At 33.1% G+C, this 17,774-nt stretch overlaps 2 protein-coding genes across 2 annotated transcripts; both read right to left on the reverse strand.

Annotated features, from left to right (window-relative positions):
* Nucleotides 1–4,639: 4,639 nt before the first annotated feature.
* LOC145632616 (agamous-like MADS-box protein AGL80) lies at nt 4,640–5,251 on the reverse strand. The gene has a single exon (XM_081684969.1). It carries the CDS (start codon nt 5,249–5,251, stop codon nt 4,640–4,642), a length of 612 nt encoding a protein of 203 aa, XP_081541095.1.
* Nucleotides 5,252–16,791: 11,540 nt separating this feature from the next.
* On the reverse strand, nt 16,792–17,403 carry LOC145632617 (agamous-like MADS-box protein AGL80). Its single transcript, XM_081684970.1, has one exon. The coding sequence runs from the start codon at nt 17,401–17,403 to the stop codon at nt 16,792–16,794; it is 612 nt and encodes a 203-aa protein (XP_081541096.1).
* Between the last annotated feature and the right edge of the window lie 371 nt (nt 17,404–17,774).

Genomic DNA, 17,774 nt, shown 5'->3' on the forward strand with positions numbered 1-17,774 from the left:
ATAACATCACTCTTAAAGGTATGTTTAAGAGATTTCACAATAATACATTGAACGTCCGGCTGACCATGCTGAATAACACATTATTCATCAAGAAAAGAAGTGATTTGATTCTTCTTCTATCAATTTTTAACTTTAAAGAAAAATATCTTTGAGGGGTAATCACCTTTGAGTATCCAATTTTTCTTATAACGTTGTCTCTAGATAGACTTGAAGCTATAGTAAAATACTGTCCTTCAAAGTAACAATTTTAGACATATATTGTGTCGCATCAGGACCAAATTTAATTAACTCCCCATCCATGGGATATGGAGAGTTCCTTCGAAAAAAAAAATTCTAATCCACACCCCATTATTTCTTATTGTTTAGACACCACTTCCGCATTAGTGCCTTGACATGGTCCAAATTTTTCGAAAGGATAAACATTGGAGAGCCAATATTATTCCTTTGCCATGTGTAACGAACGAAGTCATGTACCTGTGTATAGTTGAGGCACCAATTATCTAATTGATTAGGACGATTTGACGTATGCTAGAGGGGTGAGTCGTCAAACACAATAGTAGCATGATTAGAAACAAGGATCAGTTGATCAAGTAAACGACTATCAAGATACTTATGAAACCAATCAGAGGTCATATAGGAGCGGTCCAGTTGTTGTAAAATAAGTTGGTGTACCTCCCGATTATTTGTCCAAATGTAGAGGGGCCTTTGAATGGAGTGGAAAACAAATTGGATTTTAATCTAAAATAAATAAAGGAATCTCAACCCTTAATAACACCAGAATCACCCAAACTATAATAATGATGCTCTATTTGATTAATATCACTAATAATTAAACAATTAGGAGCAAAAGCAAGTAAATCTAAAATCAAACCCCCGGACTTGAGGTCTATCTTCCACAACAGGAGCACCATAAACTAACATCACACATCTACTTATTTCATTAGATACTTTTATATTACAAAGTACAACGTTTGAACAATAAAAAATGCAAGAAACATCTTTCGTGCCATACCCAAAAACCGCTAAACCCCCACTACTACCATTCAAGTCAACCCCAAAAACCGTAGTAGGACAAGAACTACTAAGTAAGCTAGTCACAACTGAGACTGGAACTTTAGTTTCACAAAGAAACAAAAGGTTAGGAACAAAAGAGTGTAGTAACCAAAACACATAAGGAAGCTTCAAAGAACTTTGGTCCTTTAGTCCTTGGCAATTCCATGAGATGAACTTCATAAAACCTTGCGAAGCTGTGAAGGGTACCTTACCAAAGTTGTCTAACAAAGCTGAAGACAAGTGAGCAGAGGAATCACTTGTACTATTATGAAAGGCCTTAGAAGCAAACCCATCAGCTAAAAATTTTAGAATCTTTAATGATCAATTTATAATTCATTTAAATAGTATTGCACAAGTAAATTAATATAAGACATATAATATGGCAATGGCATAAGAATATATCTAAGCATGGAACACATGCAAGATTGAACAAATAAAGCAAGCAAAAGCACAGTTATAAAATGTTGGAGAATTGCAATAAAACAAAGAAAATAAGTGTTGGTGCTCATCCCTAAGAATTATCGATCAACTACCAAAAAAGCTTTTAATCATAATAACAACCTCTTCTTGTAATGAGTTGTTACATGTAATAAGGAAGAAAAAAGGGAACATCTCCTAGAGGACTTTAAAATCATCACGAGAAATAAATAGGGTTAACTTGTCTGTTTTTTTTTTCTTTTTTTTTTAGTTAGGATTCAAATTGCTTGTGGGTTCACCTTCATATTGATCCAAATTAACTACAAATGTGTTTCTATGGTCTCTTTGAAAATACTTTAGAATAAGAAAGTTTATTTGAAGACTTCAAGTTTGGTTTTTATCAAGAAAATACAGTATAATTGCTAAAGATCTTGACACAGTACATAATCTAATTCAAAGATTGCAAGTTTTGTTTTTGTCAAGGTTCATCAAGAAAAACTATGAAACAAACTACAATTTTTAATTAAGAACATAAAAACACTAGGAAATGGGGTTTGATCATGTTTTTCGGTGTTGACCCTCATGTTGGGGTCACATGCGCACCCCTCTCTTCACAAAACCACCGAAATCATAGCCTAACCAACCCCAATTGCCAACACCACCACCTAGCCACCATTGAAACCACTTCTCATACGCCAACACCACCAACCATCAAGCTAGCCGCCATCACCGATTCACTGCCCACCTAAATTAAATCACTTTAAACCCGCCTACAAAAATCCTTACCCACCTCCAAAACCACAAAAATCCATCTGAAAAAGCGTAGCATCCCCCAAAAACCAATAATAGAGTGGAGAGAGAAGTGGGTAGGTATGTAGTAGAATTTCCCCCTTTTTTTCCCCAATTAAAAACCCTAGATCTAAGGTATATAAGAAAATCCAACGAAATTAACAACAATAAATCAATTTTATTTACTTTAACAACTTACCCACCTTGAAATTAGATTAAATGGGGTTGTTCTTTGCCGCAATTCGGCAAAACAATGGAGTTTTCCCCTTTAATTGAAAAAAATTCGAGGATTTATGGGAAGATTAGGCGAGTGAGAAAGTCTAATTGGAGGGGAAAAGAAAGAAAATGGATTTTTTTGGTGGGTTTAGAGTGATTTGATTAGGCTTAGATGGCGACTAGGTTGATAGGTTGTGGTGTCAGCGTCGGAGGTTGAGAGGTGGTTCTAGTGGTTGCTAGGTAGTGGTGTCGGTGGCTGGGGTTGGCTAGGAGGCCAAGGTTTTGGTGGTTTTGAGGAGAGAGGGGATGCGCACATGACCCTCATGTAATGGTCAACGCCGAAAAATGGGGTCAAAGCCTTGAAATCGGGATAAGGTGTTACTCTGCAAAAAAAAAAAAAAAAAAAAAAAAAAAGGTGTTATTACAGGTGGTTTCTTACAATTTCTCTTTTAAAATAAGATTTGGGATAAGATCTTTATAGAATTAACTCAATTATTTTAAAAGCATTTGTAGATGTAATAATATTATAACTACTATATATTCTTAATGGCCTTAAATGACGTTTTCCAAAAATTCTAAAGATCAATACAAAAATACAGACATAATTACCACTTGTCATAATTGAAAAATCGATGCCTCCAATAATTTGAGTAATTAATGACTAAAATAATGTTCGTTGGTGTAAAATTATTCTTAGATTATATTACCATGATAATAAATTACTTCTTCATTAATTCCAACCAACGTAAAATGTTTTGTTGGTATGAAGACAATACTATCAAAGTAAAATTTTATACCAACGAGTGTTATTCTAGTCATTCAAGACTCAAGTTATTAAAGGGTGAGAAATGTTTTGACATAACAAATTTATGCATTCAAATTCAGAGATTATTTTCCTATGACCTAATCGCCAAGTGAGATGAGTTCTTTAATTTTCTTCAGAACATGTATCAAGTTGTCTGTTCCACCAACCAAATATTCTTCATAAAAGAAACTAACCTAAAAATTTCATATTAATCATCTTTATCTTCACTTCCACCAAAGACAAAAGAAAGCATCTACCCAAACTCCTCTACGTACTAAGTTCATTATTACCAAACCATTAACGCAAACTTTAACTTAAAATAATATAATTTTAAATAACCCTTCCACATTAAAATAAGAGAAAAGGATTGTAATCGTTTTATAATAAAAGGAGGTTTAATATGTGTAGTGATTATAGGATTATTCCTAGATAATAAAAATTACTTAAATAAAAAAACCTTTTTAGTTGTGCATTTTCTCAAAGGATATTGTTTCCAGTACAATAAATTATTAAGGTGTAAACTTTGGAGCTCTATCATCAAAATTACTAGTGCATCATTGAATTTAAAAATTCATTAAACCTTTTTATCATTCAAACAATGTTTTCCCTCTAAATGAACACTCTTATTTTCCATTCTCTAATTATACAAAGAATAATGTTCTAAAAAAATCTAGAGGAAAACCTCTAACCAACCTAATAATAACATATTGTACTTACTTTTTATCGGTAACCAATTTTATGGTTCATCCATTATATTCTTATTTCCAGTCGTATTTCCATTATAATTTGCCCAAAATTAAATAAAAACAACCACTATTGTGTTTATTTTTTTTTATTTTTTTTTTTGTGATGCACATACATTGGAATGTAGTTTGTATTGAAAAACAATACGATGTATGACACAATTAATACTTTAGCTAACGTTGTATTAATTAAAATAATAACTTTTGCAGTTTAGGACATAATCATATTTCAAATTATACTAAAAACAAGGTCGTAAAAACCTTTCTTTTTCCCTTTTACATCAATTGAGACTACAACCTTTTTTTTCTTTTCTTTTCTGATGTTAGATATGAATTTAATAAAAGATACATACATGTTGATTTAATGTCTTAAGACACAACATAAGTGATTATTAATATCCATAATAGCGTGATATTATATCTCATAATAAATAATAGGAAAGATATATCAAATAAAACCAATCCAATTCTTTATTTAAATCTCAGGCTCATAATATTACTAGAAGTAAGAACAATAACAACAACTACAATAACAACAACTACAACAACAACAACAACAACTACAAAATAGGAATTGTGAGGATTGGCTGCAAGCAAAGATACACCCGGAAAAGAATTATTCACTAGTATGATTATTCCTTGATGTACTAGCCTCCATCATCCCATCTCCATGAAAAAGACTTGAGTTTATTTTTAGATTATCATCACGGCTAGCATTTGAGTTTTGAAAAGGAGGATTACTGTTGATATTATTTCCCCAATTAGAAATCCGATTCTTAACAAGCTTCATTCTTTCTTTTAACATCCTAATCATATATCCCAAATCGCAGAAGGGAACTTGTTCAAGTGTAGCTCTACCAGCCATTATGTCGGTGATTATATTTTCCATTTGCAACTCTCGATTCTTCACTTGAATCCTTGCTAGCTTCTCTTCACTCTTCTGTACGGTTTGTTTTAAAAATGTATGTTGATCTAATTGCCTTTCCGATTGACCTACTTGAGACTTACCTTTGTAATTGCTGATAATTTGTCTTACTTCTGCCTCAGATGAAGGCCACACCAATGGAACTTGATCATCTTCTCCGTATATGATAGCACAAGCATCCACGTCACACAACACACTAATTTCCTGAGTCTTTTTTAACAGCCCAAGTGATCGTGTTTTGTGTGAAGCTTTCCTAGAAGTGACATCTTTTATGATTGATGATTTTACATTTTTTCTACTCATTTCTACAATGATGGAGAACTAGAGATTTTTTTTTTTAATTTAAAAGAAATAGGGATTAGGGTTTAGTTCAAGGTGGGATGACTTTTAATAAATGGAGGGGTTGATTTTTGTAAGGTATACAAAGTGGTATTTATAGGGATAAATCATCATAAATCCTAAAAATTAAAATCATGAAAGTGTATCCTATTGGATTTTATTGACATCAAATGAGATATCAAATCATTGTTGGTTTAATAATAGATATTTGCTACCTAAATAGGGTTGATATGTTGACAAGCTGACTATGATATTGATTTAATTTAATAATACAAGTCGCCGATTAGATATAAAGTTCAATTTATTTATTTATAAAATTAAATTAACCAATCTTTATCAATATGAATAACTCATTTATTCATAAAGGTAATATTATTGTATTTGTAAGAGTAACTCCAATTCAGTATATGAGTATAGTGACGTCAAACTATTAGAAAATAAAAGAATCATTTGTTCATTCAAGTAATTAACTCTCTTTCATTAATTTTGGCTATGAAAAAATAATTCCACTTGTTTGTAAAATTATATCGATTTTTCTATTGTAGCACTCTTAGTAAGATAACTTGATAATAATCACAATAATAATCCAATTAACCCCATTATCCATCAACTAATTGTGTGGTTGACCACATATAAGATAAGAGTTTATGAATTTAATATCCTTTGCATTTAAACAATTGACAATTAATCTAATTTTTAATTTTTCTCAAATGAAAATTTTCTCTTCAATACTCCTTGATAACCTTTAATGAAAACTAAAACTTAACAAAAAAAAAAATGGTTGGGGGTGCTGAGATGAATATGAGGGATATATATAGCGAGGAAGCCAATTTATCTCCTTGACAAACAAAATTCGTTTATCAAATGGAAAAACTTTAAATAAATCAACAATTTTGCCTAGTCATCATGAAATATTTGTAAATAAATCAACTATTGTGGATCCATTTTCTAGTCATCATGGCATGAATGTAACTGAACCAACTATTGCAGGGTCTATTTTATGTTCACTAACTGTTAATGTACAATTTAGCTCCCCGCCCCTCTTAAGTACTAGCTGAATTTTCAGTTATCACGATGGTAGGGGAATTTAAAGGATGGGAATTTTTAGAGTATTACAACATGGATGGAGGGAGCAGGGATAATGGTAGGAAATCAAATAAGGATGATAATTTCGCCCGTATTGACCTTTACTCATTTTTATAGAAATATGTTTAATTTGCAATTAAAATACATACATATAAGTTTTTTTTTTTTTTTTTTTTTTTTTTTTTTTTTTTTTTTTTTTTTTTTTTTTTTTTTAAACGTACATCAATGAACTCAATTGATAAAGATTGTAATTACTTTGTTAAACAACTAGATTAATGGGATTCTAAACTATTTGTCCACAATAATTATCTTATTAGTCATGAAATTTAAATTATGGCCTTGATTCACCAATAATATTAGAAGCTAAGCAACGTAGTATGCCCAATAATAAATATAATCCTAATATATAGTTTGATACTATAGTCAAAGCAATAAAAATAATAATAAGAGTAAATAAAACCAAGAAAATTAAATTACCCATTTTGATAAAAACAATAAATAAATTAAAGAGTTAGTAAATTTGAAGTCATCTCGTGATTATACCTTCAAAAGATGAGCCTTCTATTTTTTTTTTTTTTTTTTTTTGTTAACACTTTGTACCGAAATACTTGGATAGGATTATAAATAAAACCAAGGTCGAAACTTTACGTCTAAGTCTTTTTGGTGGGGTTTAAAATTTTGTTATTGGGTAATCAAAATCGTCTCCATGAATATCAAAATATTAGTTGTTATTTAAATACTAATAGAAATTTAAAGAATATAGATTTTGAGACGCACATTGTGTGGGGTGAATATTTCATTATACAGAGGATCTTGGGTTTTATTTGGGAATGCCTACATTGATCAATCGAGTTACTCATGAGACATATGCGCACCTTTGCGAAAAAATCGACCGTCGTCTCACGGGGTGGAAAACCAAGTATCTATCCCTGCCCGGTCGCACTACTTTAGCCAAGTCTACTCTCACAACTCTTTCAAATTACTCGATGCAAACGGATAAACTTCCTCGTTCGATTTGTGATGAAATAGATAAAAAAAGCTTGTTGCTTTATTTGGGGAAGTTCGAAAGAGAAGCAGAGAATCCACTTACTGTCATGGGACACACTTCAGCTTCCTAGGGAAAAGGGAGGGCTCGACATCCGCTTTACTAGACAAGAAAATTCTGCATTCCTCACCAAGCTTGGGTGGAGAGTACTTTCGGAACCACAAGCACTTTGGTCAAGGGTTCTGCGAGCCAAGTATTGCCGGGGTAGATGTGACATTGATATGTTTGTGCCTACCTCTTGTATGTCTAATGTTTGGCGCGGCATCACTGATAATGCGGCTTGGATCAAGAAGGGTTCACAGGTGGCAATAGGTAATGGTTGAACAACATTATTTTTGGAGCATTGTTAGGCAACATAGCAGCCTCTCCGTGAGCTTGCTACTTCAGCTATCCCTAATTCTATCGAGGATGCGATAGTGGAGGAAATGTGGGAACAGGGGAAAGGTTGGAGATGGGAATTAATCGTTGCACACTCCCTTATTGAAATTAATCGCTGCACACTCCCTTATTGAAAACCCGGCAGTGGCTGATTTGAGATACTGGAGGGGTTCAAACAGTGGAAAATTCTCTGTCAAACATGCTATGAAATTAATGCATGATGATGATGTTATCCCGAGAGATCCCAAATGGGATTTGCACCAGTGCAGCAGAGGGTCAGAACATTCTTATGGTTTGCTTTACATTATCGAATTCTATGCAATGATATTCGTCGCAAAAGACATTTAACTGAAGATGCTAGTTGTCAAAGATGCACCCTGGGAGCTGATGAGACTCTACTCAACCTCTTGCGGGATTGTCCTACTTCTTGTGCTATTTGGAAGAGTGTTGGTTGTGATGCTTTACACCCATCTTTTTTCAATGGTGATCTAAGCCACTGGATTGTTCGAAATTTAGAAGCTGCATGCCTCAATTTTTCTGCTAAATGGCCCACCTGTTTTGCTACATCTCTATGGTGGATATGGCGTTGGAGGAATAATTGTGTATTTGGGAAAGAAAATGAAAATCCATTTGATAAAAGAGCTTTCATTCGAGGCCAAACCGAAGAAATTTGGGATGTTTTATCTACACCCAAGGATCGATACCAAGGTTTACACCAAAATGCTGCTGCAAGAAAAGAGGTTCAGGTTCGTGATGAGTCTATTATATATATATTTTTATTCCCCGTCCCACGGTCATATTTGTGCTTATTTGAGGACTAATATGTTTTCTAGTGTTTTTGTAGAGTTGATATTATTTTGTAGGAATTTGCAGATTAATGTCAACTCCCGAGCTTATTGAGCCACTATGAAAATATTAGAGATGATCGTACCTTATGTCGAGTATTTGAAGCCCAAGGTCGAGCTAATTAATTTGGTTCGGTGATTAAGGGCTCGGTTTGTTTGGAGTACTAATTTTGTTGCAAGTCCAAGATAAATTAAGAAGAAGAAGAAAATTTCAGCCCAAATTTTCTGGCCCAAACGAAGAACCAAGTACTGCTGGGCGTGATTTCTAGTGGGCCCGATCGGGCATGCTTGTTGCCGCAAATTGATTTGCCAGCTTCGTCAGTGGGCTTCATGGTTAAAGGCCCAATTATTTTGGCAACCTTCAGATGTAATTTTCCGCAGCTTTTTATTTAGCTCCTTTGGGTTTTGTTAAGAGTTTTATTTTGGTTAGGATTAGTTTTTCCTAAGCTTATAATTAAGATAAGATTCTTAAATCCTTATAAAAGGATGGAGTACGTAGCTTTTTGGGGGAGGCAAATTTCTTAGGTGTTATTAGCTTAGTTTTAATTCTTTTATTAGTATTAGTTTTAGTTTTGTTTTGTTTTCTCTTTCTCTCTCTCTCTCTCTCTAACTCTTTTCTCTCTCCTCTTAAACTCTTAGTATTATTTTCACTCTATATAACTCTTGGTTTAATTTCAGTAATTTATTCTCTTTCTTTAATCATGTCTCCTCTAATTGTCTTGATTAGTTTAGTTTTAATTATGTGTGAGTAGTTTTATTTCTAGGGTTTATGGGGATCCATAAATAATATGAAGGGGTCAATTATTGTTGTTGATTATCAATGCTAGATTAATTTCCTATTGATTGGATTAATGCTCTGTGACTAGATTAGGCCTATCTTTTATGCATGAGTTTGACAATATTGATTTAAGATTCGAGAGATGAGAATTGATGTTTAAGTCTAGTTTCAATAGGCAGGTTAATTTATACATGGTTAAGTCGAGATTCGAGAGATGAGATTTAATACCGGTAAATTAATTGTGTGATTGTAATACGTAGCGAAAGCCCTTTACAATCTGGTTAATTGATGCATTGATGATTGACTATTATTGATTATTGGTATTGCATGATAATTTCTTATTGAATTGTTTTAACGTTTTACAATTACGGCTTGTAAAAGTATAACAATATTGAATTGATGAATCGAGCAGATGTTAATTTGATATTAAAGGCTATTTTCAATAAGAACTTAGATCTAGTAAATTGCGAAAGCTTGTTAGATCTATGGTGATTAATAAATTGCGAGAGCCTGTTAATCGTGTTATTTATGCAATGTTAATGATTGATTACTATGTTTTACCCTGGAGTATTATTTATTGGTGAACCTATACCCTAGATCCTTTCATATATTGTTTTCTCTCTATTCTCAATCTTAGTAGTTTAGTTTCTTGTTCTAATATTAATATTGGTTACTTAGATAATTTAGATTATAATAATTAATTAGGAGTAAAAAGACTTGTTTCTCTGTGGATTCGACCCTACTTCCCTATCTACATTAGTTAGAGGATTTAGGTATTACTTTTGATTTGGGGATACGACTTTACCCTATCAGTTCGCTGGATTGCTTCACCTCCTGGCAGGTGTACTTTGAACACACATGGGGTAGCCAAGGGTTCTCCGGGTTTAGCTGGTGGTAGTGGTGTTATTCGAGATGATGAAGGTCAGTTTATCAAAGGCTTTGCTGCTAATTTTAGCATATGTCATGCTTATAGAGCTGAACTTTTAGCTCTTAAACATGGACTAAAATTGGCAAAGCAACTAGGCATCACGAGGCTTGTAGCGTAGATGGATAATAAAGCGTGTGTTAAGGCCATTATCAATGCAAACCAACAACAGGGGGAATGCGTGCACATCATCAACAATTGTTGTAGTCTTTGTCGTTTTTTTGGTTCTTTTTTTAATATTCATCATTTTTTTAGGGAAGGGAATAGGGTGGTGAATAAACTCGCTAATATAGGGGTTGGCCTTCAAGAGAGTGTGATTTATTTCGATGATCCTCCGATCAATATAAAGAACATTCTTTGGGAGGACATGGTAGGAGTGGCTTTGCCACATTTGGTGGTGTAATTGTTTTTCTTTGTTTGGGTATTTACCCTCTTTTGCATTAAAAAAAAAAATTTCATTATACACATGAGTGTACCATGACATGGTACGCATGGTACACCGGTAAAAATAGAAGGGTAATAAAAAATTCCAAAACAATTATAAAGTGAACCGGTGTTTTAATCCCTTAAAACCCTTGTATTTTGACCCAAATACATGAGTGTACCATGACATGGTACAAATATAAAGTACACGAGCAAAAAATTCCAAAACAATTCCCTCATTGGTTTAAGGGATTGATTTGTTATTTATATTCTTTGATTTATGGAATTGATTTATTATTTACATTTCATATTACTTTTGGTAAGCATATCACATTTTTGTTTAGAAAGAGAAATTGAGTTGATATAGAGAGAGAAACCACGGTAAATTTTAAATTTCGACGTGATTCAATGTTATACAGGTTGATTTTATTGTTTCGATGAATCTTTTAATCAAAAGATGTAATTGACTAATTCGTTGTTGGGATAAAAGGTTTTTCTAATTTTTTAATTTTGTTTTCTTCTTTCCTATTATTTTTTTAGGTTGAAGATGATGTTCTTCATGTTATGAAGAATGTTGATTTATCATTCCTTAGATCCATATTCATTTTTGAATTGGAATGGAACAAGATCTTTTAGTCTGATTAATAAGTTCTTTGAGTCTGAACTATATTTATGTTCTTTACTGAGAGAATATTTGCCATAGCATTTTCATTGATTGCAAAGCAATATATATATTTAAAATATAATCGGCTAAAATAGGTAAACTAGATAAATACAAGGCTAAATAATATACAAAATATTATATACATATTTAGACTATTTCCATAATCTAACACACACCTGCAGTCGAAACGGGAGGACTGCGAATGCTGAGAATGTCCTAAAAATCATCAAATAGAACCTTAGGCAGAAATTTTGTGAAAATGTCCATAATCTAGTATCGGGATGGCACATGTAGGACACAAACTTTGCCTCGTTGAACTTTCTCATGAACAAAGTGTATGTCCATCTCAATATGTTTAGTGCACTGATGTTGAACTGGATTGCTAGAGACATAAACGGCACTAACATTGTTGCAGTATACCAATGTTGCTTTCGAAATAGGAAAATGAACCTTGAACAACAAATTCCAAACCCAGCTGGATTCAGGAACAATATTTGCAACCCCTCTGTACTCTACTTTGGCATTATGCTTAGACAAAGTGGGTTGGTGTTTTGAAAACCAATATATCAAATTATCACCAAGGAAGACACTAAACCCTGATGTAGAACGACGAGTGTCTGCACACCTGCCCAATCAGCATCCTTGTATGAAAAAATAGAAGAAATAGATGACTTATATAGCTGTTATCCAAAATCTATTGTACCTTGGAAATATCGTAGTATGCGTTTCAACGCAGTCATGTGCTCAACACGTGGTGAGTGCATAATTAAGCAAACCTGCCGAAAAACATAAGAAATATCTAGCCGAGTGAAAGTTAAGTACTGCATAGAACCACATAAGCACCGACAAGAAGTAGGTTCATCATACAAAGCCCGTCTGAGTGCTCAATTTTTCTTTGGAGTCAACAGGAGTAGGCGAAGGCTTGCACTTTGCCATTCCTGCTTATTCTAATATTTCCTATGCATATTTCTTCTGAGACAAAAATAAACCATTTTTATCTCTAGAAATAGCAATACCCATAAATAGCTCAATTTACCCAAATCTTTCATTGCAAATAATACGACATTGTAGAGACTACGAAGAAGCTTTAAGCACAATGTCATCAACATAGAGAAGAATGTAAGCAGTATCAGAACCCTGGCGATAAATGAACAATGAGTTATCAAATTTGCTACAAGAAAAGTTAATGTTAGCCACAAAATCTTCAAACCGTTGGTACCAAGCTCTAGGTGCTTGTTTCAGACCATATAGTGGCTTTTGTAGCAAGCAAACATGATTAGGTCTAGTGGGATCTTTGAATGCCATGGGTACATGTAAACTGTCCTATTCAACTTACCATGTAAGAAAGAATTTTTGACATCCAATTAATGAATTGTCCAAGACTTGGACAATGCAATGTTAAAAACCACTCGAATAGTAGCCGATTTAACAATTGGACTAAAAGTCTCATCACAAGCAATCCTTTCCCTTTGAGTTTTACCATCACTAATAAGATGAGACTTGTATCTCTGAAAGGAACCATCAGACTTAGTTTTATGCCAAAAAATCTACAACTGCCGAATAATGTTCACATTATGTGACCTAGGAACTAAATCTCATGTTCCATTCTTAATAAGAGCATCATATTCTTCCAACATAGCAATTTCCCAATTATGGTCACGAATGGCATGAACCGGGTTCTTTGGAATGGGTGATATGGAGGTAGTAGTATGATGTGTTTGGTCTCGGTATTTAAGATTCATCTTGAATATTTCATGTTTACTTTGCATATCCATAGAATGTGATGTGGTAGATGTCGGGTAAGGAGAGGAAGAGAGAATAGGATGAGAAAGAGGTTGTTGTTGCCTCGGTAGTGATGTGGGGTCCACGGGCTTTCCGGGGTTAGAGAGTGCTGACTGCCAGAGGAGTGAGGAGTACTATGGGAAGTATAGGAGTGCATACTAGCATCAACAGGTGTGTGAGCACCCAAACCCGCACCAGCGTGCCCTGGATAACCAACGGGCTAGATAGAGGCATCATAATGTGGTACTGCTCGCACACCAGCGTCCGCTGGTAACTTGGCGAGGGTAGCAGTTGGTTGCAAGAAGCCACGTTGTTGGGCGCTGGCAGAAGCTACACTCATAGGATGCTGCGTGCTGCGGGGAAAGGGTGGCGAATGGATATGCTGAGCAAGAGAATAAACTTGCGAAGGGCTTGATTCAAGAACTTAACAAATTAAAGGATTGTCTAATGAATGTGATTCTGGACCCAAAAAATCGTGGGAATGAGGAGTAGGAGTACACTTTTAGAGAAAGGATAAACAAACATATCAAACCAAACATGCCAAGCAATTATAATTTTCCGACTTGCAGATTGTAGGGAATATTTCAAGCATCCTACACTTGAGCCCCACTGTGATCATACACTTAAGCATGGCGGCGTCCAAAAGGAAGGAAGCTAGAGCAAAAGAGTCGCCAACAAGTTTTAGGAACTTTTAAACTGTTCACATGGTGAAGGTTACACCTCTTAACGATCCAAAAGATCGTTAACTCCAATAGGTCTGGAACCATGACTGGAAGTTCGGGGATGAAGGTACAAATCCAACCTAAAAGAGATTGAATTTGCCCTAAAAATAGGCCTCTACTTTATTCTTCTCGTATTCATGTGCGCTTTCCGACTAACATGCAATCAATAGGTTTACCCTAAACCTGTTAATCTATGTTGGTTGGATATTAATGCACAAACAAATCTATTATTGACGATCACTTGTATTATAATCATATTAACCCTAAACAAGATTATTAATTATCTTATTAAGCGTGATTACAAGTACAAATTCCCTATAAACATGCAAAAAAGGCGTGATCAAGCAATAAAAATAATAATAAAAATCAAGCAACATAATAATCATAATAATAATAACAATCATAATTATCATAATGATGTTAAAGCATAATAATATTAGCAAGACCCTAGGCATGATACTAACAAGATTAATAACAAACCCTAGCATGTCACTAAACATTAAAGATCAAAGCTTTAGCCCTAACATGATACTAACATGATATTAGGAAAGAAATAGGAAGCATCATAATAAACATACTTGATATTTAAAATATTAGTTATCCCCCTAAACATGATACTAGGAAGCAATAAAACATCCTAACATGATACTAGGAATCAACAAAACAATCTAAGCATGATTTTTATGTCAAAAGATCAATAAACAATTAAAGTACTTACTTCGATGCCTCGTATCTCTTTCTAATAACAAAATACACACGTTAGTAACTTCAAGGAAAATAATAAACCAAACAATTAGATTAAATAATTAAAATAGAGATTAGGGACCAAACCCTCAGAAATATCAAACCTTTCACGTCTAGGGTGAAGGCAACTTCGAACTTAGCTAGGTGTTTCTAGAACTAATGAGTGAGGAATTTTTAGAGAGGGAAGGTTTAGAAAAAGAATAGAGAGAGAAAGCTTCTAGCTTTTAGAGAGAGAGAGAATAGAACTAGAAAATTCTAGGGGATTTTAAAACACGGAAATACGACCCCTATTTATAGGAAAAATAGCACGGGATAAAAAAAATCATATTCGGTATAAAATACTTCTTGTCGCCAACGACAGGAGTCAGCGCCATATCAAAACATTTATATGGATATCCAAGAAATAAACATGGAGTAAATCAAGCCTGAAGTTTGTGTATTTTAGAAGACGGGAGAAGGGGATAGCACAAACAACCAAAGACACGAAGATGAGAGTAATCAGGATATTTTTTATATAGAAATTGAGTTGGAGATTTATAGACAATGATCTTTCTAGGTAAGATATTTTCCATTGGTATTTACGATATTCTTTAAGGTATTTAAGATAGATTAAATATGTTGTTTATTTATTAATAATACAAATTATGTTATTTATATTACGAACAATGTTCCTTTATCATTAAGATGAATATTATAACAAAATATAAAATATAAAATATGGTGAAAAAATACGATCAATTTTTTAAAGGATTTTTAAAAGAAAATGATTGGAATAAAGTTATTTGGAAATTGAAAAATAATATTTTGAAATTTAAAAATAAAACCTTGAATTATTTTTAGTTGAAAATAATTTTATATAAAGAAATTATGAAAACTTAATATTTTGGAATGATTTGACATTAAGTGCGTGGTAAAAATCAATTATTAATTATCTTTTACCTTTTATACAAAATGTTTCATTAAAATAAATTGTGATCTTTAGATTTTAATGTTGCGTTCTTTTATAAATTAATAATGTTCTTTATATATAGCCATGTTCTTTCGGCTTAATCCGGGTGTATCATGCGCATGATACACTCAGGTGCACGAACCACCTATTGCATGTAGGGACAACAACTTGGAAGTTTTTAATTTTATCATAACTTTTGATCCCAAACACAAATTATATATCGTTGCACATATTTAGAAGATTAATATCCAAACTAATTAGAATCGGTTCAAATAAATTCATATACTTTAAGATACAATGGAAATAGTGTCATGGTGTTGGTTTTGGACTGAATTTTGTATTTTGCTCATATCCCTGCACTTCAAATTTGAATTGGGCTTAAGATAGATCATTGAAAATTTCATTTAAAGGGATGTCCATCCTTTAAAGTTTCATTTTTAATTTTTAAGGCTCAAAAATCAAATCAACTCAGTTTCAGGCTATATTAATTAAAGAAGTGAATCGGGCTATGATTTGTGATTGTTGGATAATAAAAAGGTCTGAGATATTGAAAAATCTAAAGTATCTTAGAAATATAATAATTTTGGAGTAGAAAAAATGGCTTTTGATAGTTATTTAAGTAACTCTTAAATTCATTACAATTATACATGCAAATTGGATCAAATTAGGCAGTGAAGTTTTTTTTCAATGGGTCGGGCTTTATTTGGGGAAATACTTTAGGTTTCTATAACAAGTTTATTTAATGAATTTATATAACATAAAATATTATAATTATCCATAATAGCTTTTTGCAAAACCTCATAAGTTATACGAATGGTAATATATACAATCTCTGTGCAGCGATTTGACATTCACCAATTTCTAGATAAAATTTTCTTTGTGAGTGGTTAATGGAGGGGAAAATGGAGTAGCATGTGATGAGGTGAGAGATATTAAGAAATACAAGTAAAAAAACATTTGTTACAAATAATTTGTACTATCCATCCATTTACAATGAATGCTGCAAATTAATTGAATCGAAAGCAGTAAAATCAACTTAGTTCTTTATTTAAATCTTAAGCTTACAATAATATAAGAGATAAAATAAACCACAAACAACAAAAGCAACAACACAATAGAGACTATGAGAATTGGCTCCAAGCTAAGAAACACCAGGCACAGCATCATTCACCAGTATGATTATTCCTTGACGTACTAGCCTCCATCATCCCATCACCATGACAATGATTTGGGTTTATATTAGGATTACAACCGTGATTAGCATTTGGGTTTGGAAAATGAGGATTGTTGCTATTATTTTCCCAATTACAAATTCGATACTGAACATCCTTCATTCTATCCTCTAGTACCCAAATCAAATCGCCTAAATCATTAGGGTTGACTTGTTCAAGTGTAGATTTTCCACTCATTATATTGGTGGCCATATTTTCCAATTGCAACTCTCGATTGTTCCTTTGAATTCTTGCTAACTTCTCTTGAGTCTTCTTAACAGTTTGGTTTAACAATAGATGTTGATCTAATTGCCTTTCCGCCGATTGACCTATTCCGGATTGACTTTTGTACTTATTGATAATTCGTCTTACTTCGGTCTCAGAAGAAGGCCACACCACTGGAATTTGGTCATCTTTTCCGTATATGATAGCACAAGCATCAACGTCACATAACACACTCAATTCTTGAGTCTTTTTGGCTAATCCATGTGATCGCTTTGAGTGTGAAACTCTCCTAGAAGAGGTACTTTCTATGAATGCTAATTTCACTTTATTTCTACCCATATTTATAGAAAAGTAAAGAGCTAAAGCAATTTTTTAAAAAAGATGAAGAGAGAATAGGTTATTATATGTAAGTGTGATGAATTTTGTTTTAAATGGTGTAGATGATTTTTTTTAAGTATACAAAGTAGTTTTTATAGTGGTGGACAATGGATCACTCTAAATCCTAAAAATTGTAATCATAAAATGAGAATCCACTTTTATGTATCATGTTGGATTTAATAGACATCAAATGAGATAGCAAATCATTCAGATGTAATTATATAATCATTATGATTTTTTACCTAGTTAAATAGGATATATATACTAGCAAGTTGACTAAGCTAGGATTTTAATTCAACGCAAGTCTTGTACCTAGCCAGCAATATAGTGCG

The sequence above is a fragment of the Chenopodium album genome, chromosome 5 (genome assembly GCF_948465745.1).
Source record: "Chenopodium album chromosome 5, dcCheAlbu1.1, whole genome shotgun sequence".
In the NCBI taxonomy this organism is placed as follows: Eukaryota; Viridiplantae; Streptophyta; class Magnoliopsida; order Caryophyllales; family Amaranthaceae; genus Chenopodium; species Chenopodium album.